The sequence below is a fragment of the Cherax quadricarinatus genome, chromosome 84, assembly GCF_038502225.1.
Source record: "Cherax quadricarinatus isolate ZL_2023a chromosome 84, ASM3850222v1, whole genome shotgun sequence".
Classification (NCBI taxonomy): Eukaryota; Metazoa; Arthropoda; class Malacostraca; order Decapoda; family Parastacidae; genus Cherax; species Cherax quadricarinatus.
The window spans coordinates 8,826,537-8,850,600 of NC_091375.1; the positions used below are offsets into that span (position 1 = coordinate 8,826,537).

The following is a 24,064-nucleotide window of genomic DNA, read 5'->3' on the forward strand; positions in this document are numbered from 1 at the left end:
TCGATGTTCTGGTTATGTCAGAAATTTTGGAGATACATTGGCAAGGTTTTAAGTCTCGTTCGTGGAGAATTCATTCAGATTTGACGACCTTCAGTCTGATTAATGACTCACTAATTGACTAATGACTCATATTGAGGCTTCAATATTTCACTCATTTCATTGCTATCATAATGTAAGTTCCATCTTGTTTGAGTTAGGGCCAAAATATGAAACTGGAAATGGGATACTACCGGCACACAGTATCCCTGCTCATGTAGCACAGAAAAATTATGTTAAGTAAGAACATCCAGATAAAAAAAATATACATGGTACATATACAAATATAGCTGGGCAATATAAAATACTCAACCTAAAAATCAGAGAAAAATCCAGATATAGGCTGAATTGAAACCCAACTACAGGTATATACAGCCTCTCCTCACTGAACAACGGAGTTCCGTTCACAAGACCACTTAGGTAAGTGAACTCGTCGCTAAGCAAGAAGCATACTATAATGGTAGTGGGTTTGTGTCAACCATCTTTGATATTGTTTTAATGTCACCTTTGCACCATTTATAACATTTTTAGTATATTTTCAAATGTTTATACAGTAGTGTACTGTATATTGTAATAAACGGAATAGAGGAAATCAGCTCTAATTATTTAGGTATGCATACTGGTCAGAGAGCCCATCGTTTACTGAGTCATCAGTAAACAAGTACTTCGCTGAGTGAGGAGAGGCTGTATTGTATACTGTACTAAATGAGATGGCTGTTTGGGAATAATATTGAGCATAGTATGAAGAAGGGATTGAGCTAGCAAAATGGAAGGTGAAATAGAAATGGAACGGAACTTAAAATAGAAAACACAGAGTAGTGATAATAACTGAAATTTAAAATTATCATGAGAAACTGTTGTTATATAAAGGCTTAACAACACATTGAAGAAAATAATTGGTAAGAATAGTGAGTGACTACTAAATGAACTATTGTATTACAGGAAAGTGATATTAACATTACTGTTATGGTAGATTACATCTTAAAAGGAAATGAACTGTAGGAAACATTCCTCACTGTGATAAATGGATTTTTTTTGTGTGCTATCACATTTTTTAATTAGCAGCTCAGCTCAGTGAGGGAAATATGTTGTTGTTACTAGACCTGATATTCACTAGAAAGGCAAAAGAAATCCTCAAATAATTTTATAAATCCTTTTCCATGGATACATATTCTTTCCACCTTCCTGTATAGACTTTCTCAGTATATATACATGTATACAGGTCTCTCTGCAGTGATAGACCTTTATACACAAATAACCCGAACATAGAAGAGAGGAGCTTACGACGACGTTTCGGTCCGACTTCGACCATTTACAAAGTCACAGTGCGACTTTGTAAATGGTCCAAGTCGGACCGAAATTTCGTTGTAAGCTCCTCTTCTGTGTGCAGGTTATTTGTGTATCGTTCCAGTCACGGTATTGTGCCTTTTTTTTTTTTATTTATAGACCTTTATAGTTTGTATCTTTCATTGGATCTTTGCATCATCTACAAACATGTTCATTATTCATGTGGTTATTTTATTTCTTCTAGCAAGTTATTTACATAAATTAAAAACATGTCAGAATATGTAGTGTTATGAAGATAGATATTACTCATATTGGAATAAAATGTTGTATTGAAGGCTGCTTTATATCACTGGGGAAGTAATGATTGGTTCAGGTGAGAGAGGATTGAGCATATTAGTTATATGCATCTTATTTGTTATCACATAGTATATATAATTATTATAACCTTGTACCACTAAGTTATAGAAAGAATGGTATTATACTACAAGGTTACACCAAACACAATAAAAATACCATATAAATTAAATGACAGTTTTTGGTTCCATCTTGCTTTTGTTCAGTGTAACAATACACAAATAACCCACACATAGGAGAGAGGAGCTTATGACAACGTTTCGGTCCAACTTGGACCATTTACAAAGTCACACTAACAAAAAGGGAGAGAAGGAGGGAGTATAGTGGTCCAAGTCAGACCGAAACGTCATCGTAAGCTCCTCTTCTATGTGTGGGTTGTTTGTGTATTGTTCCAGTCACGGTATTGTGCCTTTGTTTTGTTATTCAGTGTAACTTTTGAGTTTCTGCTTCACTCCTTTTATTTGTGAATAAATTTCTGGCTTATTTGAATCTCTGGTAAGTATCTTGGTTGGTACACTTCCTATATTGTTTCAAAGTCTGTTCTTTCTTTTATCATGTCTCTTCAGTACCTTCTGTTTAACCACCCTTCAAGGCAGGTTTCTTGATGTTACTGAGGGGCTCTTGATCTAAGCAACTGGACCTGTTGTTCCCTTTCTTGGATCAAACCTGACAAACTTCCATTTCCTAGGTTCTATATGATCTGTGTGGGTTTAGTTCTTCCCATAAAAATAATGATAATTCTCTTAAACTCTGTTTTCATTCATGTTATTCTGTTTAATTGGAATGAGCTGTTTGATTTTGTCATGTGTTACAGACCTCAGTATAATATTATACTCCATTTTGTTTATTAGAAATACTCTTTCTTTCATTAAATTGTTGTTTGTGTACCTGCATTTTTTATTTTCCTTCTCAGAGCTTATTTTTTATATAATATTGCCCATGTGTTCTTAAATGGTGGGTTGAGTGCATAATCATTGAGTCTGTCTGTATTTTGATTTTGATTTTTATTTCCACCAAAATTTCCACATTGTGTCAGTTTTAGTAGTTGGTATTTCTTTGATCATTACATTCTATTTTTTCCTTATCTCAACACTGAATGTTACTATAGTTACAACATATTTTTCTAATGTTCCTCACTTGTAGTCTCTCCTATTACTTCATTTATGTTTACATATAAAATACATATAAAATATAACTACTGGTTTTGTTTGTACTTGCATACACAAAACAACATTTCTTGCAATAATTTATTTGTTTGGATTTTTTTTGTATTTTAATTTTAAATAAATAAAATATATTTATTATTCAGGAAATATACAGGATTCATTGCCATGTTTGCCCTGGGTTCCTATCCTGTCTATTTTCCAAGATGTTTACATTAGTGTTATTATGATTGTCTTTAATCATGTGTAGAGTATTATAAAAACAAAATTTTTAATAAATTTAGGTAACTGATATTTGGTTAATTAAAATATTAGTGTATAGTGAATAAAATTTGAAGACCCACATGGGTTTGCAGTTTTTATAAATACAGCATAATGATTAAAAGCTAAAACTTTGAGGTGTTAAAATTAAGAGAGCTCAGAGGTGAAGTTTATAAGTAGTTTGACACCATAATTGCTCTTGTATTATTTATCTTTATGAGTTGTGTGTATTATTTAGAAGTATTGGTGCATTCATTGTTTTATTTCTTGAAATAGTCAACTTTTTTTTTTTTCAGTGACCTGGCTGTATTCCACTGAGGCAGGCTGATCTAAAAAGAAAAACCAAAGTCAACTTTAATTGTTTACCTAAATTAAATTTATTCAGCAGTCCTTTAACATACTATAAGGCTTTTGATGCAGACAAATAATTTACATCTCTACATTCACTAATGTTCAAGATGTGGACAATAAAGAATTCTTTTTAAGTATCATTTATCTTCCAGAGTACGACTTCAAATTCCTACGACATTGACAACATAGTGATTCCATACAGTATGGCAGCCTCAACTCGTGTAGAGAAACTTGAGTACAAGGAGATCCCCACTCCGAAGTGGAGAATAGTTCCCTTAATCCCTAATAATGTGCATAGTGCAACAAGTGGTACTAGTCAGGAAGATGAGGTGAGTTTGTACAGTGTGTGCACAAGAAGTGGTACTAGTTGGGAAGATGAGGTGTGTGTATGTGTGTACGTGTCTAAGAAGTACAGTGGACCCCCGGTTAACGATATTTTTTCACTCCAGAAGTATGTTCAGGTGCCAGTACTGACCGAATTTGTTCCCATAAGAAATATTGTGAAGTAGATTAGTCCATTTCAGACCCCCAAACATACACGTACAAACGCACTTACATAAATACACTTACATAATTGGTCGCATTCGGAGGTAATCGTTATGCGGGGGTCCACTGTAATACAGGTCAAGAAGATGAAGTGAGTTTGTACTTAGTGTGTAAGAAGTGGCATAGAGTAGTGAAACTCTTGAAACTCTTCCAAGGTAAGGTATTGAAGATGCAGTGAGTTCCATGTACAGTTCAAATCTCAAATTCATGAAGGTTAGATTCTTAGAAGTCCTCATGAATTCAGAATTCAAGAATACCACTAAATTTTTTTTTCTGCAACATGTTGCCCATCTCCCACCAAGGCAGGATGACACAGAAAGAGACACATTCACCATCATTCAACACTTTCACCATCATTCACACGTAATATAGTCTTTGCAGAGGTGCCCAGATACGACAATTCGGATGTCACCCCAAACAGCCAATATCACAAACCCAACCTTTGAAGTACTGGCATTGTACTTACCACCACTAGGACTCGAGTCTGGCTAACTAGTTTCTCTGGATCCCTTCACAAAATATTACCCTTCTTGCACTCCATTCATCACCATTCATCTCCATTCATCTCCATTCACTCCTTTCTAACACGCTAACATTTGCCTGCTGTATGTCCAAGCCCCTTGCACACAAAACCTCTTTCACCCCCTCTCTCCATCCTATCCTAGGATGACCCCTACCCCTCCTCCTCTCCATTACAGATTTATGCACCCTCCAAGTCAAACTATTTTAGTCCATCCTCTCTGACCAAACCATCTCAACAACCCCTCCTTAGTCCTCCGAATAATACTCTTAGTAACTCCACACCTCCTAATTTTGATACTATGAATTCACCGCATATTGGCCTTAGACACATCATCTCTACTGCCTCCAGCCTCCTTGCTGCAGCATTTAAAACCCATGCTTCACTCCCACATGAGAGTGTTGATGCCACTATACTCTCGTACATTCCCTTCTTTGCCCTGATGGATAATATTCTTTGTCTCCACAGATACCTCAATGCACCACCACCTTTTTTCCTTCAATTCTGTGGTTAACCTCATCTTTCATAAACCCATCCACTGACAGTCTCCCAAATATCTGAAAACATTTACTTTTCCATACTCCCTCCTCCAGTGTGATATCCATTTTTTTTTTACTTAACTCTTGGTACCTTCATCATCTTACTCTTATCTGTGTTCACTTTCAACTTTCTTCCTTTATGCACTCTCCCAAACTCGTCCACTAAGCTTTGCAGCTTCTCTTTAGAATCTCCCAGAAGCACAGTATCATCAGCAAATATTACTAAATTTTGTCTGTCATAAAAAAAATTATATTTGGGCTATTTTATGGTTTGAATTTTTTTTCCCCCTCAGTGTTGTTCTCTCCTCAAGGCAGGGTGACCCAAAGAAGAAAACACATTTACCATTATTCATTCAGTTGATCCCTCCATAAGTATGCTAGCATCATTAATTTTAACTTCTCTCTTACCAGTTGACACCATTATCCTTGTATGCCATCTACCTCTTACTCTTACTATAGCTACAGCAAAAATAATTTGGCTTATCATTTCTCTAAAAAAAATATGCACATTCTGAAGTCTATTCATCATTGTTTTATCCACCAAATACATAACTTTAGCAAGTGGCTGTCATTGTGCATTTGATCATATCTTGCATACTTATTTTTTATTTGTTAAAAAAATTTGTATCAATTTTTGCAAACTGTCTTAATTTCTCATGGAAAAAATTATTGCAGATTATTGATAATGATTGAGTTGTGTGGCAGGGATTATATAGAGAGAATGAATCTGAACATAATTTAACATACTGTGGTTGTAGAATAAGATAAATAAGAGGCAAGAATATGGTAGTAATAATAGTACATTATAGTAGTGGACAAGTATGGTGAAAATGGTATAGAATACCTATAAGTTGATGAATAAGATACCTGTGCAACACTTGGGACATCTTCCACAATTTTATTGCTTAAGTACTAGTTATGAGTGAGAAGGGTTGAATTCCAGAGGGACTTGCCTGGCATGGGCCTGTAAGCTGTAGTGCTTCTCAGTTCTTGCCTTCTTGCTTCTGCTACTGAATCCCGTTCCCTGCAATGTCTTCGAGATCTTCTGCCTCACCTTCAACAGTATTTAAGACTCCATTCTCGTGCCTCAGCTTTTTATCATTTCAGACCATGGAGCTGAACTCTTGTCCAGGCTGAGGGACTGACCACCTCAAATGCTATTCCTCCAAGGTTGATGGACTGATTACATCATCATTACTTTGCTACTACACCTGCTGTCTCTGGATTTGACTGAAGAAGCCTACTGTGTAGGCAAAATGTTTCAACAATAAAGATACCCAACTGTTGCATGTGTCTTACTCATCAACTAGGTGGACAAGTGTTGTACATCTAGCTCATCATAGACCATGATGTAGGATTGTGATGCTGCCTTTGTGTCACTCTGCTGAAAGTACTTATCTTCTTAATATTTTCTTAACTTGAGTCTCATACACATGACATCACACGTCCTAAGACAGCAACACTTTTATCATCTGAGGTTTGCTAGATGTATAGATGCTTTTGCCTGGCTGTCTGCATCACTTGAAGGATTGTTTCTCAGATATGTTTGAGCCATACTAGGTAGGTATCTACCTCGACCCAGTGATTGTTAAGGGTACCATCACCAGCTTGGGTCATCTTGAATTATGCTTCTGGTTGATAATCTTATCAATCAGGGCATTGGCATTTGTGACAATCTAACATGGGCTGAAAAAAGAGCAGTTTGAAAACTTTTTGTCTCATGAAGCCAGGGATCTTTTAGCAAGTGAAGTTATTACAATCACTTATAAGCTATCCCTTAGTATTCCTAATGTATTAATTCTCTGAATTTGGAATAATTGTATCATCTTGGTTACTTTCTTTTCTCTTTAAAGTGTCATTCAGTGTGCAGATTTGGAAACATTTCTTCTGGTAGCTTCAAGGTGTAAATTCTGATATATTTTTCTCTCATGCATTCCAGGAAGTATATACAGTTTGGAGTGTAGTTGAGAAATCTCTATTTTAAGTTACAATTGTAATATACCCATGGACTGGTTCTTTGTCTGCTCACTGAAACAACTTCCTTACAAAAACAGGAAACAAAGTAGGTAGTGCTAAATAACATTAAAGTACGGAAGTGGATACCTGCCCTCTTGTTACCATTTTCATTTCCAGCATCACTTCTCTTTCTTTCCCCAAGAAATCTAAAAATTTTGTAGTACACTGAGAGGCACTAACTCAATAAGTATAGAGTCTAAGGCATTTCAGTGCTCTTTAAATGGAAGGGAACTTACTAACAGTGAATATATTAAGCAGAAAACATTACTAGATTCTGCAAAATATTCCTCATGAGATGGACTGAGGTACTTTTGTGGGACTGTATGTTACAATCAACAGCAAGCTGACTGACCAGTCAGCCAACAGGCTTGGTCTGAGATCAGACAGAAGGCATGATAAGTCCCAGAGCCATCACTAAGTAGATGGATAGATATCTAGTTTTAAATGTTGTTTATTTGATGAAAGAATTAGCTGATCCTTGTTGTACCATGCTTTTTATATTATTTTTAAAACCAAAGGTAAGAAGACACCAGATTTAATTTTTTTTTTAGGAAACCCTTCACACTTGTAGTTTGAATACTTTCAGGAAGAAGATGTGAGTGAAGAAGCGACAACTGCTCGACACAATCGTAGTGAAGAGTTGGAACGTAAAAAGTTCCTTCAGTACCTCCATATGCATGTAACGTCTAGGTCTTCCCGTTCACGAAGAACAGACTCCTCAGGAACCAATACACCCGGTGAGGATCTTAATTATGGTATAGTATATGACGGGATAATTAGCTCTTACCTTGTTAATGTCTGGCTGTTCAATGCCAGTTGCTGGCCCAACCTTGTAGTACTTAACTTGATAAAGTGAACGGTGCACACATTATGTACAGTGCCACTGTTCCCCGCCAAATTATTTTTAATGTAGCTAATCAAGTTTAGAATTGCATAATCTTAAATGGAGTGCTGTGCGAGGGAAGCCCATTTAAATGGGTGGTTATGGGTTATTTTATACATATTAAAAGGAATACTTATATTGTAAAAGCAACTCATGTGAGCTAATATAATTTGGTAGTCGCTGAATTACATCACACTAATTTGACTATATACAGTGGTCCCTCGCTTTTCGTAGTTCCCGGCAATCGTAAATTTCGCCAATCATAGGGTTATTTTCGTATAAACATGGACTCGCTTTTCGTAAGTTGACTCGCGAGTCGTAATTCGTCCTGGACACGTACCCACGGCGTGAGCCGTGGCGGCAGCCAGTCTGGCATTGTTTACCAGTGAGCGAAGTTCCCCTCACGTGCTCCAGCGAAATGTCATAATATTCCATTTATTTTAGTGCTTGCAAGTACTAAATAAGCTACCATGGCTCCAAAGAAAGCTCCTAGTGCCAAGCCTGTGGTAAAGAAGGTGAGAAATACGATTGAATTTAAGAAAACCATCATTGAACAATATGAAAGTGGTACAAGTGTGGCCAAACTGTCCAGGATGTATAAGAAATCCTACACAACCTTATGTTCCATAGTGGCCAACAAAAATGAAATCAAGGATGCTGTTGTTGCAAAGGGGGTAACTATGCTGACAAAAATGAGATCACCAGTACTTGAAGAGGTTGAGAAGTTATTATTGGTGTGGATAAATGAGAAACAATTAGCAGGAGATACTCTTATGACTTCGATTATTTGTGAAAAGGCTAGGCAGTTGCATGAAGATTTGGTAAAGAAATTGCCTGCAAATAGTGGTGATGTGAGTGAATTTAAGGCCAGCAAAGGCTGGTTTGAGAGATTTAAGAACCGTACTGGCATACACAGTGTGGTAAGGCATGGTGAGGCTGCCAGTTCGGACCACAAGGTGGCTGAAAAATATGTGCATGAATTCCAGGAGTACATAGAGGCTGAAGGACTGAAACCTGAACAAGTGTTCAATTGTGACGAAACAGGCCTCTTTTGGAAGAAAATGCCAAAGAGGACCTTCATTACACAAGAGGAAAAGGCAATGCCAGGACACAAGCCTATGAAAGACAGGCTGACACTAATGTTCTGTGCTAATGCTAGTGGGGATTTCAAAGTGAAGCCATTACTAGTGTACCATTCTGAAAATCCCAGAGTGTTCAGGAAAAACAATGTTATGAAGAGTAAATTGTGTGTGTTTTGGAAATCTAATAGTAAGGCATGGGTCACGAGGGAAATTTTCGTCGAGTGGTTCAATGAAGTGTTTGGCCCTAGTGTGAAGGAGTATCTCCTGGAAAAGAAATTGGATCTCAAGTGCCTGCTAGTAATGGACAATGCACCTGCTCATCCTCCAAACTTGGACGACCTAATTTTCGAGGAGTTTGGGTTCATCACAGTAAAGTTCTTGCCCCCGAATACCAGTCCTCTCCTCCAGCCCATGGACCAGCAGGTCATTGCAAACTTTAAAAAACTCTACACAAAAGCAGTGTTTCACAGGTGCTTGACTGTGACCACAGACACTCACTTGACCCTAAGGGAATTTTGGAGAGAACACTTCAGCATCCTCCATTGCATAACCCTTATAGGTATGGCTTGGGAGGGAGTGACTACCAGGACTTTGAACTCTGCCTGGAGAAAATTGTGGCCAGATTGTGTCGACAAGGGGGATTTTGAAGGGTTTGGGACTGACCCTGATGAGCCTATGTCTGTTGTAAAATCAATTGTGGCACTGGGGAGTTCCATGGTGGTTGGATGTGAGTTTGGAGGATGTGGAAGAATTGGTGGAAGACCACAACGAAGAGCTCACACTGAGGAGCTGCAAGAGCTTCAGCAGGAAGAGCAACATATCACAGCTCAGAATCTTGCTGCAGAGGAGGAGGAAGAGAGATGGAAGAAGGTGCCTTCTTCAGAAATTAAAGAGATTTTTACTATGTGGGGTAAGATGGAAAGCTTTATGGAGAAACATCACCCTAACAAGGTTGTTGCAAGCCATATTGGCAACATGTACAGTGACAAAGTCTTGGGCCATTTTAGGGAAGTGTTAAAGAGACGCCAGAAACAGAGCTCTCTCCACAGTTATTTTGTGAGACAGGACTCCATTGACTCTCAAGGTGGTCCTAGTGGCATTAAGAAACAGAGAAGACAAGCAACCCCAGAAAAGCAATTGGTACCTGAGGTGTTGCTGGAAGGGGATTCCCCTTCCAAACTATAAACAATCCACTCTCTCCTCCTCCTCCAGTCTCCCATACACTAAGAAGAATCTCCAATAAAGGTAAGTGTTATGCTGTTAATGTTTCATTCATCATTTCCCATTGTATTGTTTATGTACTACATGTATATTTCATGTAAAAAGTTTTTTGTTTTAATACTTCTGAGTGTCAGGAACGGATTAATTGTATTTACATTATTTCTTATGGGGAAAATTGATTCGTAAATCATAAATTTAGTTTATAGTAACGGCTCCAGGAACGGATTAATTACGAAAAATGAGGGACCACTGTACTAAGATTCTTATTTGTAATACTTATGGAAAATATTGTTTCTTTCAGACCACCCATTATCCCCGCGAGCTCCTGATCCAGCAAGTGACACAATCTCTCCTATGGCCACACCCCCCACCACACCTCTAGCTCCTTCAGAGGACTCTAATCAATCATCGTATCTCACAAACATTTCTAGTATATCTAATTCCTGCAGTAATGCTATCTCGGTTGTACCTAGTTCTAACTTTGCCACACTCTCCTCACAGCCTGGGCTGGTTAATAGTTCATCACAACTCTCGCTCTTTCCTGCCACATCCCACACATTATCCAATCAGCTCTTTATTCAAAATTCTCAGCTTGGAAGTTCTATGTGCAACCAAGTTCCAAGTTCAGCTTCATTATCCACTCAATCCTCTCTCTGTACATCTGCTTCTGCCTCAACACTCTCGTCACTTCTTCCTGGGAGTCGGCGTAATCGTACTCTCAGCAGCAGCAGCAACAGTAACAGAACTCGTGGTTTTCTTGGGACCGAGGAAAGTTTAGCAGAGAAGTTGGAGGTAAGTTTGGTTTGTGATCCATTATCAAGTGACTCATCCCATGGAGAAATCAGGTGTAATAGTAAATTATATTTTTTTAATATGTTGGCCATTAGGATATTCATAATCATACCTTGACTTACGAGTGCTCAACTTACAAGTTTTCTAAGTTACGGGCCTTCGCTCGGTCAGTAATTTGCTTTGAGTTACAAGCGAGCTTCAAATATGCCTCCACTCACAGGAGATACTAAGGAAATATCAAAAACCTCAATAATAACCAGTGTGTAACAGCCTTTGAATTTTGATACCACTGGTAGTGTCATCCTGCCAGAATGTTCTATAACGTATGCCCTAGGTAAAGAGAAACAATTCTGGAATGTGTAATACGTGTTCGGCAGGCCGGCTGGTTGGGTGGCTAGCTGGCTGGCTGATTTGCTTTGGTTGTCTCTATCTCTGTCTCTGTCTCACAGGTACACATAAATACAGTTATACATAGTGTAAATTACCTAGGATATCCCAAAAAATTCAGACAAAGTGCTATACTATGCTTGTAGATATAAGGCACAATAAGCATGACTGGCAAGTAATACACATTTTCATTTGTTCAGAAATCAGAGGTGACGACTCTGCATCGTGTGTAATACCGGTTGGGTCATGAGCAGCTCTCTCTCTGAGACAGAGAGACAAGTAGAGAGACAGGAAGACAGATAAGCAGAGACAGAGATAAACATAGACAGAGCTAGACAGGCAGACAAATAGACAGAAACAGACAGACACAGACAGACATGTTTATGTGTAACAGTGAAAAATAAAGCCAAGGAAGTGCACAATCATCAACTGTCACTCCACTGCTGCACTGTCAGCAGTGGAGTGACACTCATCTTACACCGTGCTTCAAGGAGTTTCATATATACTCCAGCATTTCTAAAACATTGCTGGAACCTGGCAAAAAAGGCAAAAATCATTTATTTATAAATACATTTTTCTTATTTAAAAGCCTGTAACAAAAAAATTTGGATGGATTTTTGGGAGCTGGAATGGATTAATGGCATTTAAATTAATTTCAGTGAGGAAAATTGATTTGATATACTAGCAAATTGAGTTATGAGCTCAGTCATGGAACGAATTAAACTCGCAAGTCAAGGTACGACTGTATCTTACTTTGTCTTTCTTCCTAATTAGTTTGCACTACTAACTATTTCATATCATATTTGAAGTTTTTTTGAAGCTTAACCACCTATTTTTTAAGGGTAAATACAATATAGCATATTGTAATTTTGGTCTAAAATGTTAAATTTTCTTATCATGGTAACACACACACATCTTGGTCCATCACAGTCATCATTACTGAACATTGATTCCCTCCATCATCATTCATTCAATAGCTGCCTTGTCAGAAGTGCTGAAACATCACAACACAGGTGCCCTTCCAAACTGCAAATATAATGTGGATTAAATGGATTAAATAGTGACAAGATGAGTACATTCATAGTTGTGGTTGGAGCTATTAATTAGTTAAGTAATAACAAGGAGGGACTTTGTGTACTTGATCATTATTGATTCTTTACTGATGATGCACACTACATGACTTACACTCATTTCTCACCATCATTTACCCACAGGGTATTGGAAACCAGGAATCACTGAAGCTGCTTGTTAGTAGTTAACAAACCCAGCTAGATGAGTACCCTGCCTGACTCCTTGCTTGTCTTTCCTCTTTTTTTTTTTTTTCTCTTGGACACAAATGCTTCTTACCTTTTTTAATTTTTACATTATTAAAAGTGCTTACTACTTGAGTATTATTTTTGTTATGGTAATTACAGTATAACACTAACATTTTCTGCTGTATAAGACTGGCTTTGAGTCTATCTTTTTCCGAGGGCCCAGTAGTTATTCTCCACATTTTGTTAGTGTAACATAAATTTTTAGAACGAAGCCTAAAAAAATTACAAAAGTCAAGTATTGTGGTGGTTACTGTTGCTAAGGGGTTAGGATGTCTTTTTGATACCTTTGACATACCTTTAAAGGGCTTTGATAGTTTTCCTATGTCTGCTGTCTGGCCCTGGCCTAGTTTGCCTTATCAACCTGGCAGACAGCATCTGCTGGCCCACATACCTTCACAGACTGGTGGATCCCTTTGACATCCTCTGCACTTGTTCTTGCATGTTTGTGATAAAATGTTAAATTCACATATAGACAGCATTGGAATTGTGGACCATAGTCCACAATTAGTCACAGCTGGCCACTATGACAAGTGGCCATGAGGAAGGTCTATTTGTGGGCTAGGATATCATGGCACTCTGGGAGAGGAAGAGAGAGAGAGAATATAGTCAGGTGAGATCCACTATAATGGACTAAGAATTTGTAGACCATGAACCAAGCAGAGTGGATCTAGAGGTACAAGCAGAAAGTGCTTCACTGTACGTGGCTGGTGGGGACACCACCCATCAGAAGGGCTGTTGACTACCCAGTGATGGTGATGGGTTGCAAATTATTTCACTGTCCACACCCCTGAAATTAATATGGGTCTCGTTGTCTACACTTAAAAAAAATAATTTCTTAAATGGTAAAGAAACTTTTTCTGAAGTTAATGACATCAAATGTAGGAAATATGATGGGAAACTTACATAAGTACACAGATGCAAAGTTGATGGTCTGGGTGTAGTATATGCATTGGCAATTTTACCAACTTTGAGTCTTATTTTAAGCCAATTCCATTGCCCCATTTGACCAAATTCTTAGCTATTTCACTAGCATGCTTCCTATCTATTGAGCACAAACAACTGCTCATTCAACTATTCTCACTACCCTGTAAAGTGCATAGAAGTCAGTAATTTGGCTAATTTTACACAAATTTAGAATAGTCCAAAATGAACCATGTAAACATTCCTGGCACTAAAACATTTCCTCTGTTCATTTATTATGTACCCAGGCCTCTTTTATATTACACTTTCCTTCCATTTTGAATTCTTAATCACACAAAAATAGAAGATTTTCTCTTTTCTTTGGATAATATAAACAGGAATGATTGGTCGTGGTTTATGGTGTCCCATTAATTGAATCATGCCTATTAAAAACCCATAAAACAGACTAGGGGAGGTGTAAGAGGGGCCTTATCCATCCTCAGGAATATCAGCAAAAATCAAATATTTCTGCTACTTTGAGCTCAATTTCAAGCTACTTCCAGTCCTGAAACCAATCAAATTCATCTCTATTTCAGTAGTACGTCTTCCATTCTATCAAATAATACCAAGGAACAATAAAAAACACAAAAAACATCCAAGAAAACATCTTAATCGCATTTTTAAACGTCTACACACGATTGTGGTCTTATTTTCCCCGTTATGCACCGTGTAGGGCATTTTTTTTTTTTTTTTTTTTTTTTTTTTTTTTTTTTTTTTTTTTTTTTTTTTTTTTTTTTTACTGTGCACACTCGCCACACACACATTCTTCTCTAGTTAAAATTTACCACTCACAGTGTATCTGAGTGAGCTGAGCTCATGATGTAGGACTACATGAGGGACCCTGACCCCAATGACATATGTAGTTCTATGTGATGGCCACCGAAAGGATTAAGCATTAATACCACTTTGAGTTGAAAAAATAACTGTTTTTGGTACTAAACAAAGAAGAGCCCACTAGACCTATACTAAGTATCTTTATATAAAAAATGACTGCACTTCATAGTTACAGCCAGGGAAAAATATAATACATATAACAATTTATGGGCTTGGGGTAATGTAATTAGTAGATTATAAGAACATGGTCCCTGGGGTAATATAATTAATAAATTTCAAGAGCATGGCTCCTGGGGTAATATAATTAATAGATTATAAGAACTAAGGGAGGAGGAAGTTCGGGTGAGATATAAGCGACTATTGGCAGAAAGGTGGGCTAGTGCAAAGATGAGTAGTGGGGGGGTTGAAGAGGGTTGGAATAGTTTTAAAAATGCAGTATTAGAATGTGGGGCAGAAGTTTGTGGTTATAGGAGGGTGGGTGCAGGAGGAAAGAGGAGTGATTGGTGGAATGATGAAGTAAAGGGTGTGATAAAAGAGAAAAAGGTAGCTTATGAGAGGCTTTTACAAAGCAGAAGTGTTATAAAAAGAGCAGAGTATATGGAGAGTAAAAGAAAGGTGAAGAGAGTGGTGAGAGAGTGCAAAAGGAGAGCAGATGAAAGAGTGGGAGAGGCACTGTCAAGAAATTTTTATGAAAATAAGACAAAATTTTGGAGTGAGTTAAACAAGTTAAGAAAGCCTAGGGAAAGTATGGATTTGTCAGTTAAAAACAGAGTAGGGGAGTTAGATGAGGAGAGGGAGGTATTAGGTAGATGGCGAGAATATTTTGAGGAGCTTTTAAATGTTGAGGAAGAAAGGGAGGCGGTAATTTCATGCACTGGCCAGAGAGGTATACCATCTTTTAGGAGTGAAGAAGAGCAGAATGTAAGTGTGGTGGAGGTACGTGAGGCATTACGTAGAATGAAAGGGGGTAAAGCAGCTGGAACTGATGGGATCATGACAGAAATGTTAAAAGCAGGGGGGGATATAGTGTTGGAGTGGTTGGTACTTTTGTTTAATAAATGTATGAAAGAGGGGAAGGTACCTAGGGATTGGCGGAGAGCATGTATAGTCCCTTTATATAAAGGGAAAGGGGACAAAAGAGATTGTAAAAATTATAGAGGAATAAGTTTACTGAGTATACCAGGAAAAGTATACGGTAGGGTTATAATTGAAAGAATTAGAGGTAAGACAGAATGTAGGATTGTGGATGAGCAGGGAGGCTTCAGAGTGGGTAGGGGATATGTAGATCAAGTGTTTACATTGAAGCATATATGTGAACAGTATTTAGATAAAGGTAGGGAAGTTTTTATTGCATTTATGGATTTAGAAAAGGCATATGATAGAGTGGATAGAGGAGCAATGTGGCAGATGTTGCAAGTATATGGAATAGGTGGTAAGTTACTAAATGCTGTTAAGAGTTTTTATGAGGATAGTGAGGCTCAGGTTAGGGAGTGTAGAAGAGAGGGAGAATACTTCCCGGTAAAAGTAGGTCTTAGACAGGGATGTGTAATGTCACCATGGTTGTTTAATATATTTATAGATGGGGTTGTAAAAGAAGTAAATGCTAGGGTGTTCGGGAGAGGGGTGGGATTAAATTATGGGGAATCAAATTCAAAATGGGAATTGACACAGTTACTTTTTGCTGATGATACTGTGCTTATGGGAGATTCTAAAGAAAAATTGCAAATGTTAGTGGATGAGTTTGGGAATGTGTGTAAAGGTAGAAAGTTGAAAGTGAACATAGAAAAGAGTAAGGTGATGAGGGTATCAAATGATTTAGATAAAGAAATATTGGATATCAAATTGGGGAGGAGGAGTATGGAAGAAGTGAATGTTTTCAGATACTTGAGAGTTGACGTGTCGGCGGATGGATTTATGAAGGAAGAGGTTAATCATAGAATTGATGAGGGAAAAAAGGTGAGTGGTGCGTTGAGGTATATGTGGAGTCAAAAAACTTTATATATGGAGGCAAAGAAGGGAATGTATGAAAGTATAGTAGCACCAACACTCTTATATGGATGTGAAGCTTGGGTGGTAAATGCAGCAGCAAGGAGACGGTTGGAGGCAGTGGAGATGTCCTGTCTAAGGGCAATGTGTGGTGTAAATATTATGCAGAAAATTCGGTGTGTGGAAATTAGGAGAAGGTGTGGAGTTAATAAAAGCATTAGTCAGAGGGCAGAAGAGGGGTTGTTGAGGTAGTTTGGTCATATAGAGAGAAAGGATCAAAGTAGAATGACATGGAAAGCATATAAATCTATAGGGGAAGGAAGGAGGGGTACGGGTCGTCCTCGAAAGGGTTGGAGAGAGGGGGTAAAGGAGGTTTTGTGGGTGAGGGGCTTGGACTTCCAGCAAGCGTGCATGAGCGTGTTAGATGAGAGTGAATGGAGACGAATGATACTTGGGACCTGACGATCTGTTGGAGTGTGAGCAGGGTAATATTTAGTGAAGGGATTCAGGGAAACCGGTTATTTTCATATAGTCGGACTTGAGTCCTGGAAATGGGAAGTACAATGCCTGCACTTTAAAGGAGGGATAATGGCAGTTTGGAGGGATATGTTGTGTATCTTTATATGTATATACTTCTAAACTGTTGTATTCTGAGCACCTCTGCAAAAACAGTGATAATGTGTGAGTGTGGTGAAAGTGTTGAATGATGATGAAAGTATTTTCTTTTTGGGGATTTTCTTTCTTTTTTGGGTCACCCTGCCTCGGTGGGAGATGGCCGACTTGTTGAAAAAAAAAAAAAGAACATGGACTCTGGGGGTAATCATATAGAAACATGGTAGTCAAGAGATGTAATAGTATTACTATCACAACTTTAAGGAAACTGTTAGGCTGGATAACAAGAATTTTCAAAATACTTTGATGCCTAGTCAGTAATCATGCTGTACTTTTTAAAGCACATGTACTCTGTAAATTAGAATATGTAACTAGATTAATGCTGTAAACTAGTGGTTCCTTTTAATGCAAGCAAAATTAAATATGGGAGCCTTTTACATATCTTGAATGAATGGAAATATATTTCAGTAAGAGGCTAGCAGATGTTTAGTGGTAGTGTATATAACACACACATTTTTACACTAAGAGAGAGACACTAGAAACTAGTACAGTAAATTGCTCATTAAATGAACTATTGAGAGGTAGTAAGTGGCCAATTATGGTATTTGTGGTGGATAGCAATAGATTGTTTTCCTGTGATTCTCAGTTTTGTAGGACTTTGTCCATTGGTTACGAATCAGTTGATCCAGCAGATTTTGTCCTGTATTTCCAAAGTCCATTATATTGAAAGTTTACTGTGATATCACTTACAGAAAAGTTTATTCAGATATTTCTGTATATTCATTGGCTAAGTGGTGAGTGCACTGCATAAAATATCAGAAAAACTAACATCAGATCTCACTTCTTCCTAGTTGATTGTTTTTGTTGTGTATTGCCTCTGCTCTACCATGGTTTCCTCATGAACTCTCTCATCCTTCCACTCCAACATCTTAATGCTCACCTATACACATTTACATTTCTCTAATTTATGTGTAGGCAAATTCTACCTGATTGACATGTCTTATAAATAAATAAATAATTTATTTCTTTGCAAAGGTTACTGTGTGTGTTTACGTATCATAATATGATTGGAGCAAAGAAAGCCACTATCATGCCGAGGCATTTCGGGCAGACTTAACCTAATACTTATTGACTACTTAAGTTTAGACAGATGAAAAGTAGTAGATTACAAATAGTCAATATTTCACTCTGTTATTAGTATGAGGTAGTACAATTTATGATACAATCATAAATTTTTAAGTTCGTAATTAAGTTATTTTACAGTGGTAAAATACAAATATTCTATATTTCACTCTATTATTAATGTGTAAGGTATTACAATTTATGATACAATCAATTTGTGATCAAATCAGTCATACATTTTTAGTTTGTAATTAAGTTCATTTACCCTGTAACAAATGTTGGTACAACAGAAAAATGTAATTAACATAAAGGTGGAATCATTGGACATACTGAGTTGTGATCTTTGAATTAATTTTAATGAAATACTGATCATTTTCAGGGTTTCCTTCCATACGAACAGCGTGTCTTCCCATTAAATGATACAGAATATATGATTATGACAAAGGAGACAGATGACTGTGATATTGGCCCCCTAAGCCCACCCAGGGATTCCTCCATTCTTGAAACCAACAATATTGATGAGGTTTGTTAGTTTTTTCTTTCCTCACATCTTGCCTATATTAACAGTTTTTCTTTTTTGCCAGTTATTGTGTATATTTACAAATGACATACACACTGTATCTTAAAGATATTCCCCCACTACACAGACATGCAGCACCAGTTTGGAACCCACACCTGGTCAAGCATGTCAAGAAATTAGAGAAAGTGCAAAGGTTTGCAACAGTACTAGTTCCAGAGCTAAGGGGAATGTCCTATGAAGAAAGGTTAAGGGAAATTGGGCTGACGACACTGAAGGACAATAGGGTTAGGGAAGACATGATAATAACATACAAAATACTGTGAGGAGTTGATAAGGTGGACAGACAGGATGTTACAGAGATGCAACACAGAAACTAGGTGTCACGATTGGAAATTGAAGACTCAGACGAGTCAAAAGAATGTTAGGAAGTATTTCTTTAGTCATAGAGTTGTTAGGAAGTGGAATAGTCTGGCAAGTGACATAGTGGAGGCAGGAACCATACATAGTTTTAAGATGAGGTTTGATAAAGCTCATGGAGCACAGAGAGAGGGAGAGAGGACCTAGTAGCAATCAATGAAGAGGCAGAGCCAGGAGCTATGACTCAACCCCTGCAACCACAGATAGGTGAGCCACACATGCGCACGTACACACACATGCATGCACTCAGATGAATCAAAGGGATTTTAGGAAGTATTTCTTCAGTCATAGAGTTGTCAGGCCGTGGAATAGCCTAGAAAGTGATGTAGTGGAGGCGGGAACCATACATAGTTTTAAGGCGAGGTATGATAAAGCTCATGGGGCAGGGAGAGAGAGGACCTAGTAGCAATCAGCGAAGAAGCGGGGGCCAGGAGCTATGACTCAACCCCTGCAACCACAAATAGGTGAGTACACACAAGAGAGGGGGGGACACGGACGGATGAGACATCACATATAGTTTATATCTTAACCCTTTCCTCCTCCAGATCCCTGATCTGAAAATTGCTCTCAATGGCCAAGAATACCCCCCCCCTCCCCCAATTTGTGAAATGATGGAGAATCTTTTTCCGAAGGTAATGAAACCGAAAGTACGAAATTTGATGGAAAACTTATGGAATTACACTCTTGCAAAGTTAGCAGTCTCGACAATATTTACACATCAGCAATTTTGCCCAATTTGAGTGCTATTTTTAGCCAATTCCATTGTTTCAGTCAACCAAACTCCTACGTATTTTGCTAGTATTGCTTCTATCTATTAACCGAGTACAAGAAACTGCCCATTTGCCTATTTTAGCTACCAAATAAAGTGATTGGAAATAAGTAATTTGGCCATTTTCCCACAAAATTAAAAAACTGCCAGTTTAAAAATAGGATCCAGAAAAAATAATGTTGACATTCCTGAAACTAAAAAACATTTCCTCTGTTCATTGGTTACATTCCCAGGCCTCTTCTGTGTTATGCTTCCTTTCCATTTTGAATTTTTATTCACACAATAAATAGAAGATTTACTGCTATTGAGATCACTGCATTATTGTAATAATTGTATAAATAATGTCAGTGCTATCCTGAACATGTATTAGACCAGCCAGTTAGATGCGTATTGGACAAGTGACGTAATTTGTGTACTCTGGAATATTGGATAAAATAGAACATTTCCACTACTTTGAGCTTAATTTCAAGCTGTTTTCAGTCCTGAAACCAATCAAGATCACCTCTATTTCTGTAATATATCTTCCATTCTATCAGACGAGACCAAAAAACGGAGAATACAACCATAAAAATCACGTGAAAGCACATTGCAAAGTCGCTCTTTTAAACCAAAAACATGGTCGCATTTTTTTCTTATTATGCAATGCATGCTGCAGGATTTTTTATGTGATGCATACTTGCTGCATAAACATTCATTCTCTGCATTCTCTCACATCTAGGCCCAAATTTACTGCTCACAGCTTATCTGAATGAGCTGAGCTCATGGCATAGTACTACAGCACTGACAGTGATCTCAAACCCATAGTACTATGGCATGGGCAATGAAAAGGTTAAGGGTGAATTTCAAAATAATGTTTGATTTCCATTGTCCCTGTGAAATGTTTAAATTATGTGTAGTAACTGTGAGAGCAGATTCTATGAATTTTTGTTTGTAGTTGCAGTGTGATTTGTGCTTGATGGTGGCAGTTTCCCAATGAATACATCAATATACAAACATTAATACATTCTTGCCATGTTTCTTAATTGTCAGTGTTATACAGCCTCTCCTCACTTAGCAACATACTCGTTTACCGACAACTCGGACTTACAACGGGCTCTCTGACCAGTATGCATACCTAAATAATGTATATTAGAGCTGATTTCCTCTACTCTGTTTATTACAATATGCAGTACACTACTGTATAAACATTTACATATATACTAAAGATGTTATAGATGGTGCAAAGGTGATGTTAAAACAATATCAAAGATGGTTGAAACAAACCCACTACCTTTATAGTATGCTCCTTGCTTAGTGACGAATTTGTTTACTGACGTGGTCTTAGGAACGGAACTCCGTTGTTGAGTGAGGGGAGGCTGTACTTAATATTTATGTAATGATTACTTCTTGCAGAGTGGTCGTAGTTCCCCTATGAGTGAAGTAACAGATTCAGCACCAGAGGATGATGGGAGATATGATGATACAACAGCTACACCTAAGTGGACCATCTCCGGGCTTAAGGATGCTACTGGCCAGTGTGTATTACAAATACACCGTAACTGACGGTGGCAAACCTCGGATAAATCGGACTCTAGAAATTAAATTATAAAATGTACAAAATTTAATGAGCCAAATTTGGTTAAAGAGCCTGTAACCAAAGATTCAGAAGTGGGCTTCATAGATGCTGTATTGGATATTTGATTAAACCAGATTTTTAAGTAAAGAAGTGTTTTAACTTCAAGCCTCGGGTCAAAATCCTTGAGAAGAAAACTGGGCTTTAATATTCAATATGGCTATAGTGAGAACTTAACAAGCTTGTAACAGCTTTTATTTTTGGTATCATTTTATTAAATTATACTGGTTTAATTGTGGCCTTTATTAGGCTCAGTAAAATATAGTTAGGCATGCAGTGTGAACCAAAATTATCAAAAGGTCAATTAATCTTATAACGGGTGTCAAGGGCTTCGGATGGAGCCGAGAAGACAAATTCCTCTCGTTTTTTGAGGGGCAGTTATCATTCTGTTTTCAATGAAAGCTTTGTTATTTAGTTTCTTAGTAACAAGGATTTATACCAAAAACAAAAAATATCTTGGTAACAATGACTAAGTCATGTTTATAATATGTGGTACAGATATTTTCCAGTCTATTTAATTATGATAGCATATCAGTGCTCTTGTGTGAGTGTAGGCAGAGAGATTGACGTGCAACATGTAGGAGTGTAATGATGCTTGGACAAAGTCAAAATTTTTTTTAAACATGGATTACACGATTGAAAGCCTCGAACAAGTAGATGACCATTTTATTGATGAGTGTTATAGCATGTAGTAGAAGAGAATAGTCTATTGCCTTTATACTGGTAGGAATAAGTTAGGTAGTTTAGGTTATCCAGGTGTAACTGATGTGAATGATGTGAGCTTTGAAAATTCTGGGAAAGTTTAGAGAGAACCAATAGGAGTGGGTAGCTTTCAAACTTTTATTGGAAAACATTATATTTAAGAAATTTGGAATAGGAGAGCAGTAACACAGGAGTTATTAAAATACACATCAATTTGGTATAATGTAGAATGTATAAATTTTAGCTGTGAACAGTTTTATCTTACAAAGGTTAAGTGTACATTAGGTGACAAGAATCAAGCATGTGCAAGTGCAGTGGTGATTGTTAAATACATTCAAGATTTTATTTACATTATAGTTGATATTTAATACGATGCCAAAGTGTTCAAAGTGATTTCAAAATCTTTAATTTACTACTAAATTTCCTGTACAGCCCACTACCATATACAGAAATCATTTAGATTTATTAAAATTTTATATATACATATATTCTTAAAGGAGGAAGCATATAATTTGTCATGGCTACCTAACTGGGGTATGTTTTTGTTGCAAGAACTTGCTGGGAATAGTGTTTACAGTATAGTAGCAGCAGTAACAGTCAGGTGCTTCTAATTATATGGGTTGGCTTGAACTTGTTTGATAACTACCAGTGTTAACACTATGATATAGTATTTTCTACACCAAAAGCAGTTTTATTCAATGCACTGTGGGTCATTTGTTATCACGGCCCTGTGCTTTTATGGACCCAATGCTTAAGTCATTGCTGCAGTTTGTTACTGAAGTTGGAATACAGGGAACTGAACTTCTAAGCAAATCATTTGCTTAGCTGACCATTCTAATGTATTTCTTGATATTTAGTATTTTATGGAAAAGAAGTGAGTATGCATCCTTGATCTGCAGCCATTACTCATTAGGTATTGCAACAACTAATAGGACTTGAGAAAGAGAGGACTACCCGTTTGTAGAAGTACATGGCCTCGAGTAAAACTCCTGCGGTCCTCTAACTTGCTGTGCTTCTCACCTAAAATGGTTACACAGCTAAATATACGCTTATGTAATTGTGTCATGGACTCTCCTAATAGACCATTTTACTTATTCATTTCCACAAAGGAAGTGACGAGTGTTCAACTTTATTCATTAGTGTTTCCCTTCAATTGCTTTCCTTGATGTATATGAACTCTGTACCAGTTTTTCTCTTTTAGTCTAGAGGACTAATAAAAGTTTTCTTATTGTTTGCTCTGTTCAAAAAAAAATGTTGCTCCCTTGGGGGCCTTGTAATAAAGTATTTGTAAAATATCGATAGTGATTGACATATTTGTACCTTGTTACCATTGCCCATCTGAGCTGAAATAAACGTATATTTGGTTTCACAAATTACTACAAAGAAATTCCTTCATTAAAACAAATAGTTTTTTATTTGTTTATAATTCAAGTCCTTATGATAGGATGGGTACAATGGCATATTTGTAAATAATGTATAGAATCCAATTTGAACACAAGTATTTATATTGTTCAATGTTTCATTGAATTTAATACTTGTTGCCTGATTGAAAAAAGCACTGTCCTAAGTCATTCAAAAGAAAAGAAAAAATACAAACTGATTATTGTGTGTTTTCTTTTTCCACATATTGGAAAGTGACCCTTATGCAAGTGGAAAGTTTCCTGGGGGAATGGGGTGAATAAAGAAATGGCAGGCCATCAATATGGATGTTTTCCTTGACACAGGTGTGAGCCAGAAGAAGCAGTCTACACATTTTCTAAATCAAGTTGTTTGGTA

The 24,064-nt window shown here is 37.2% G+C and overlaps 1 protein-coding gene across 1 annotated transcript in view; it reads left to right on the forward strand.

Annotated features, from left to right (window-relative positions):
• Nucleotides 1-23,695, forward strand: part of nsl1 (non-specific lethal 1) — a 326,238-nt gene extending 302,543 nt beyond the window's left edge. Inside the window, exons 8-12 of the mRNA XM_053799428.2 lie at nt 3,605-3,781; nt 7,660-7,810; nt 10,561-11,051; nt 18,648-18,791; nt 21,367-23,695. Coding sequence (XP_053655403.2) covers nt 3,605-3,781; nt 7,660-7,810; nt 10,561-11,051; nt 18,648-18,791; nt 21,367-21,516 — 1,113 coding nt within the window. The 3' untranslated portion in view covers nt 21,517-23,695. The remainder of the gene's footprint in view (nt 1-3,604; nt 3,782-7,659; nt 7,811-10,560; nt 11,052-18,647; nt 18,792-21,366) is intronic.
• The last annotated feature ends 369 nt before the right edge of the window (nt 23,696-24,064 follow it).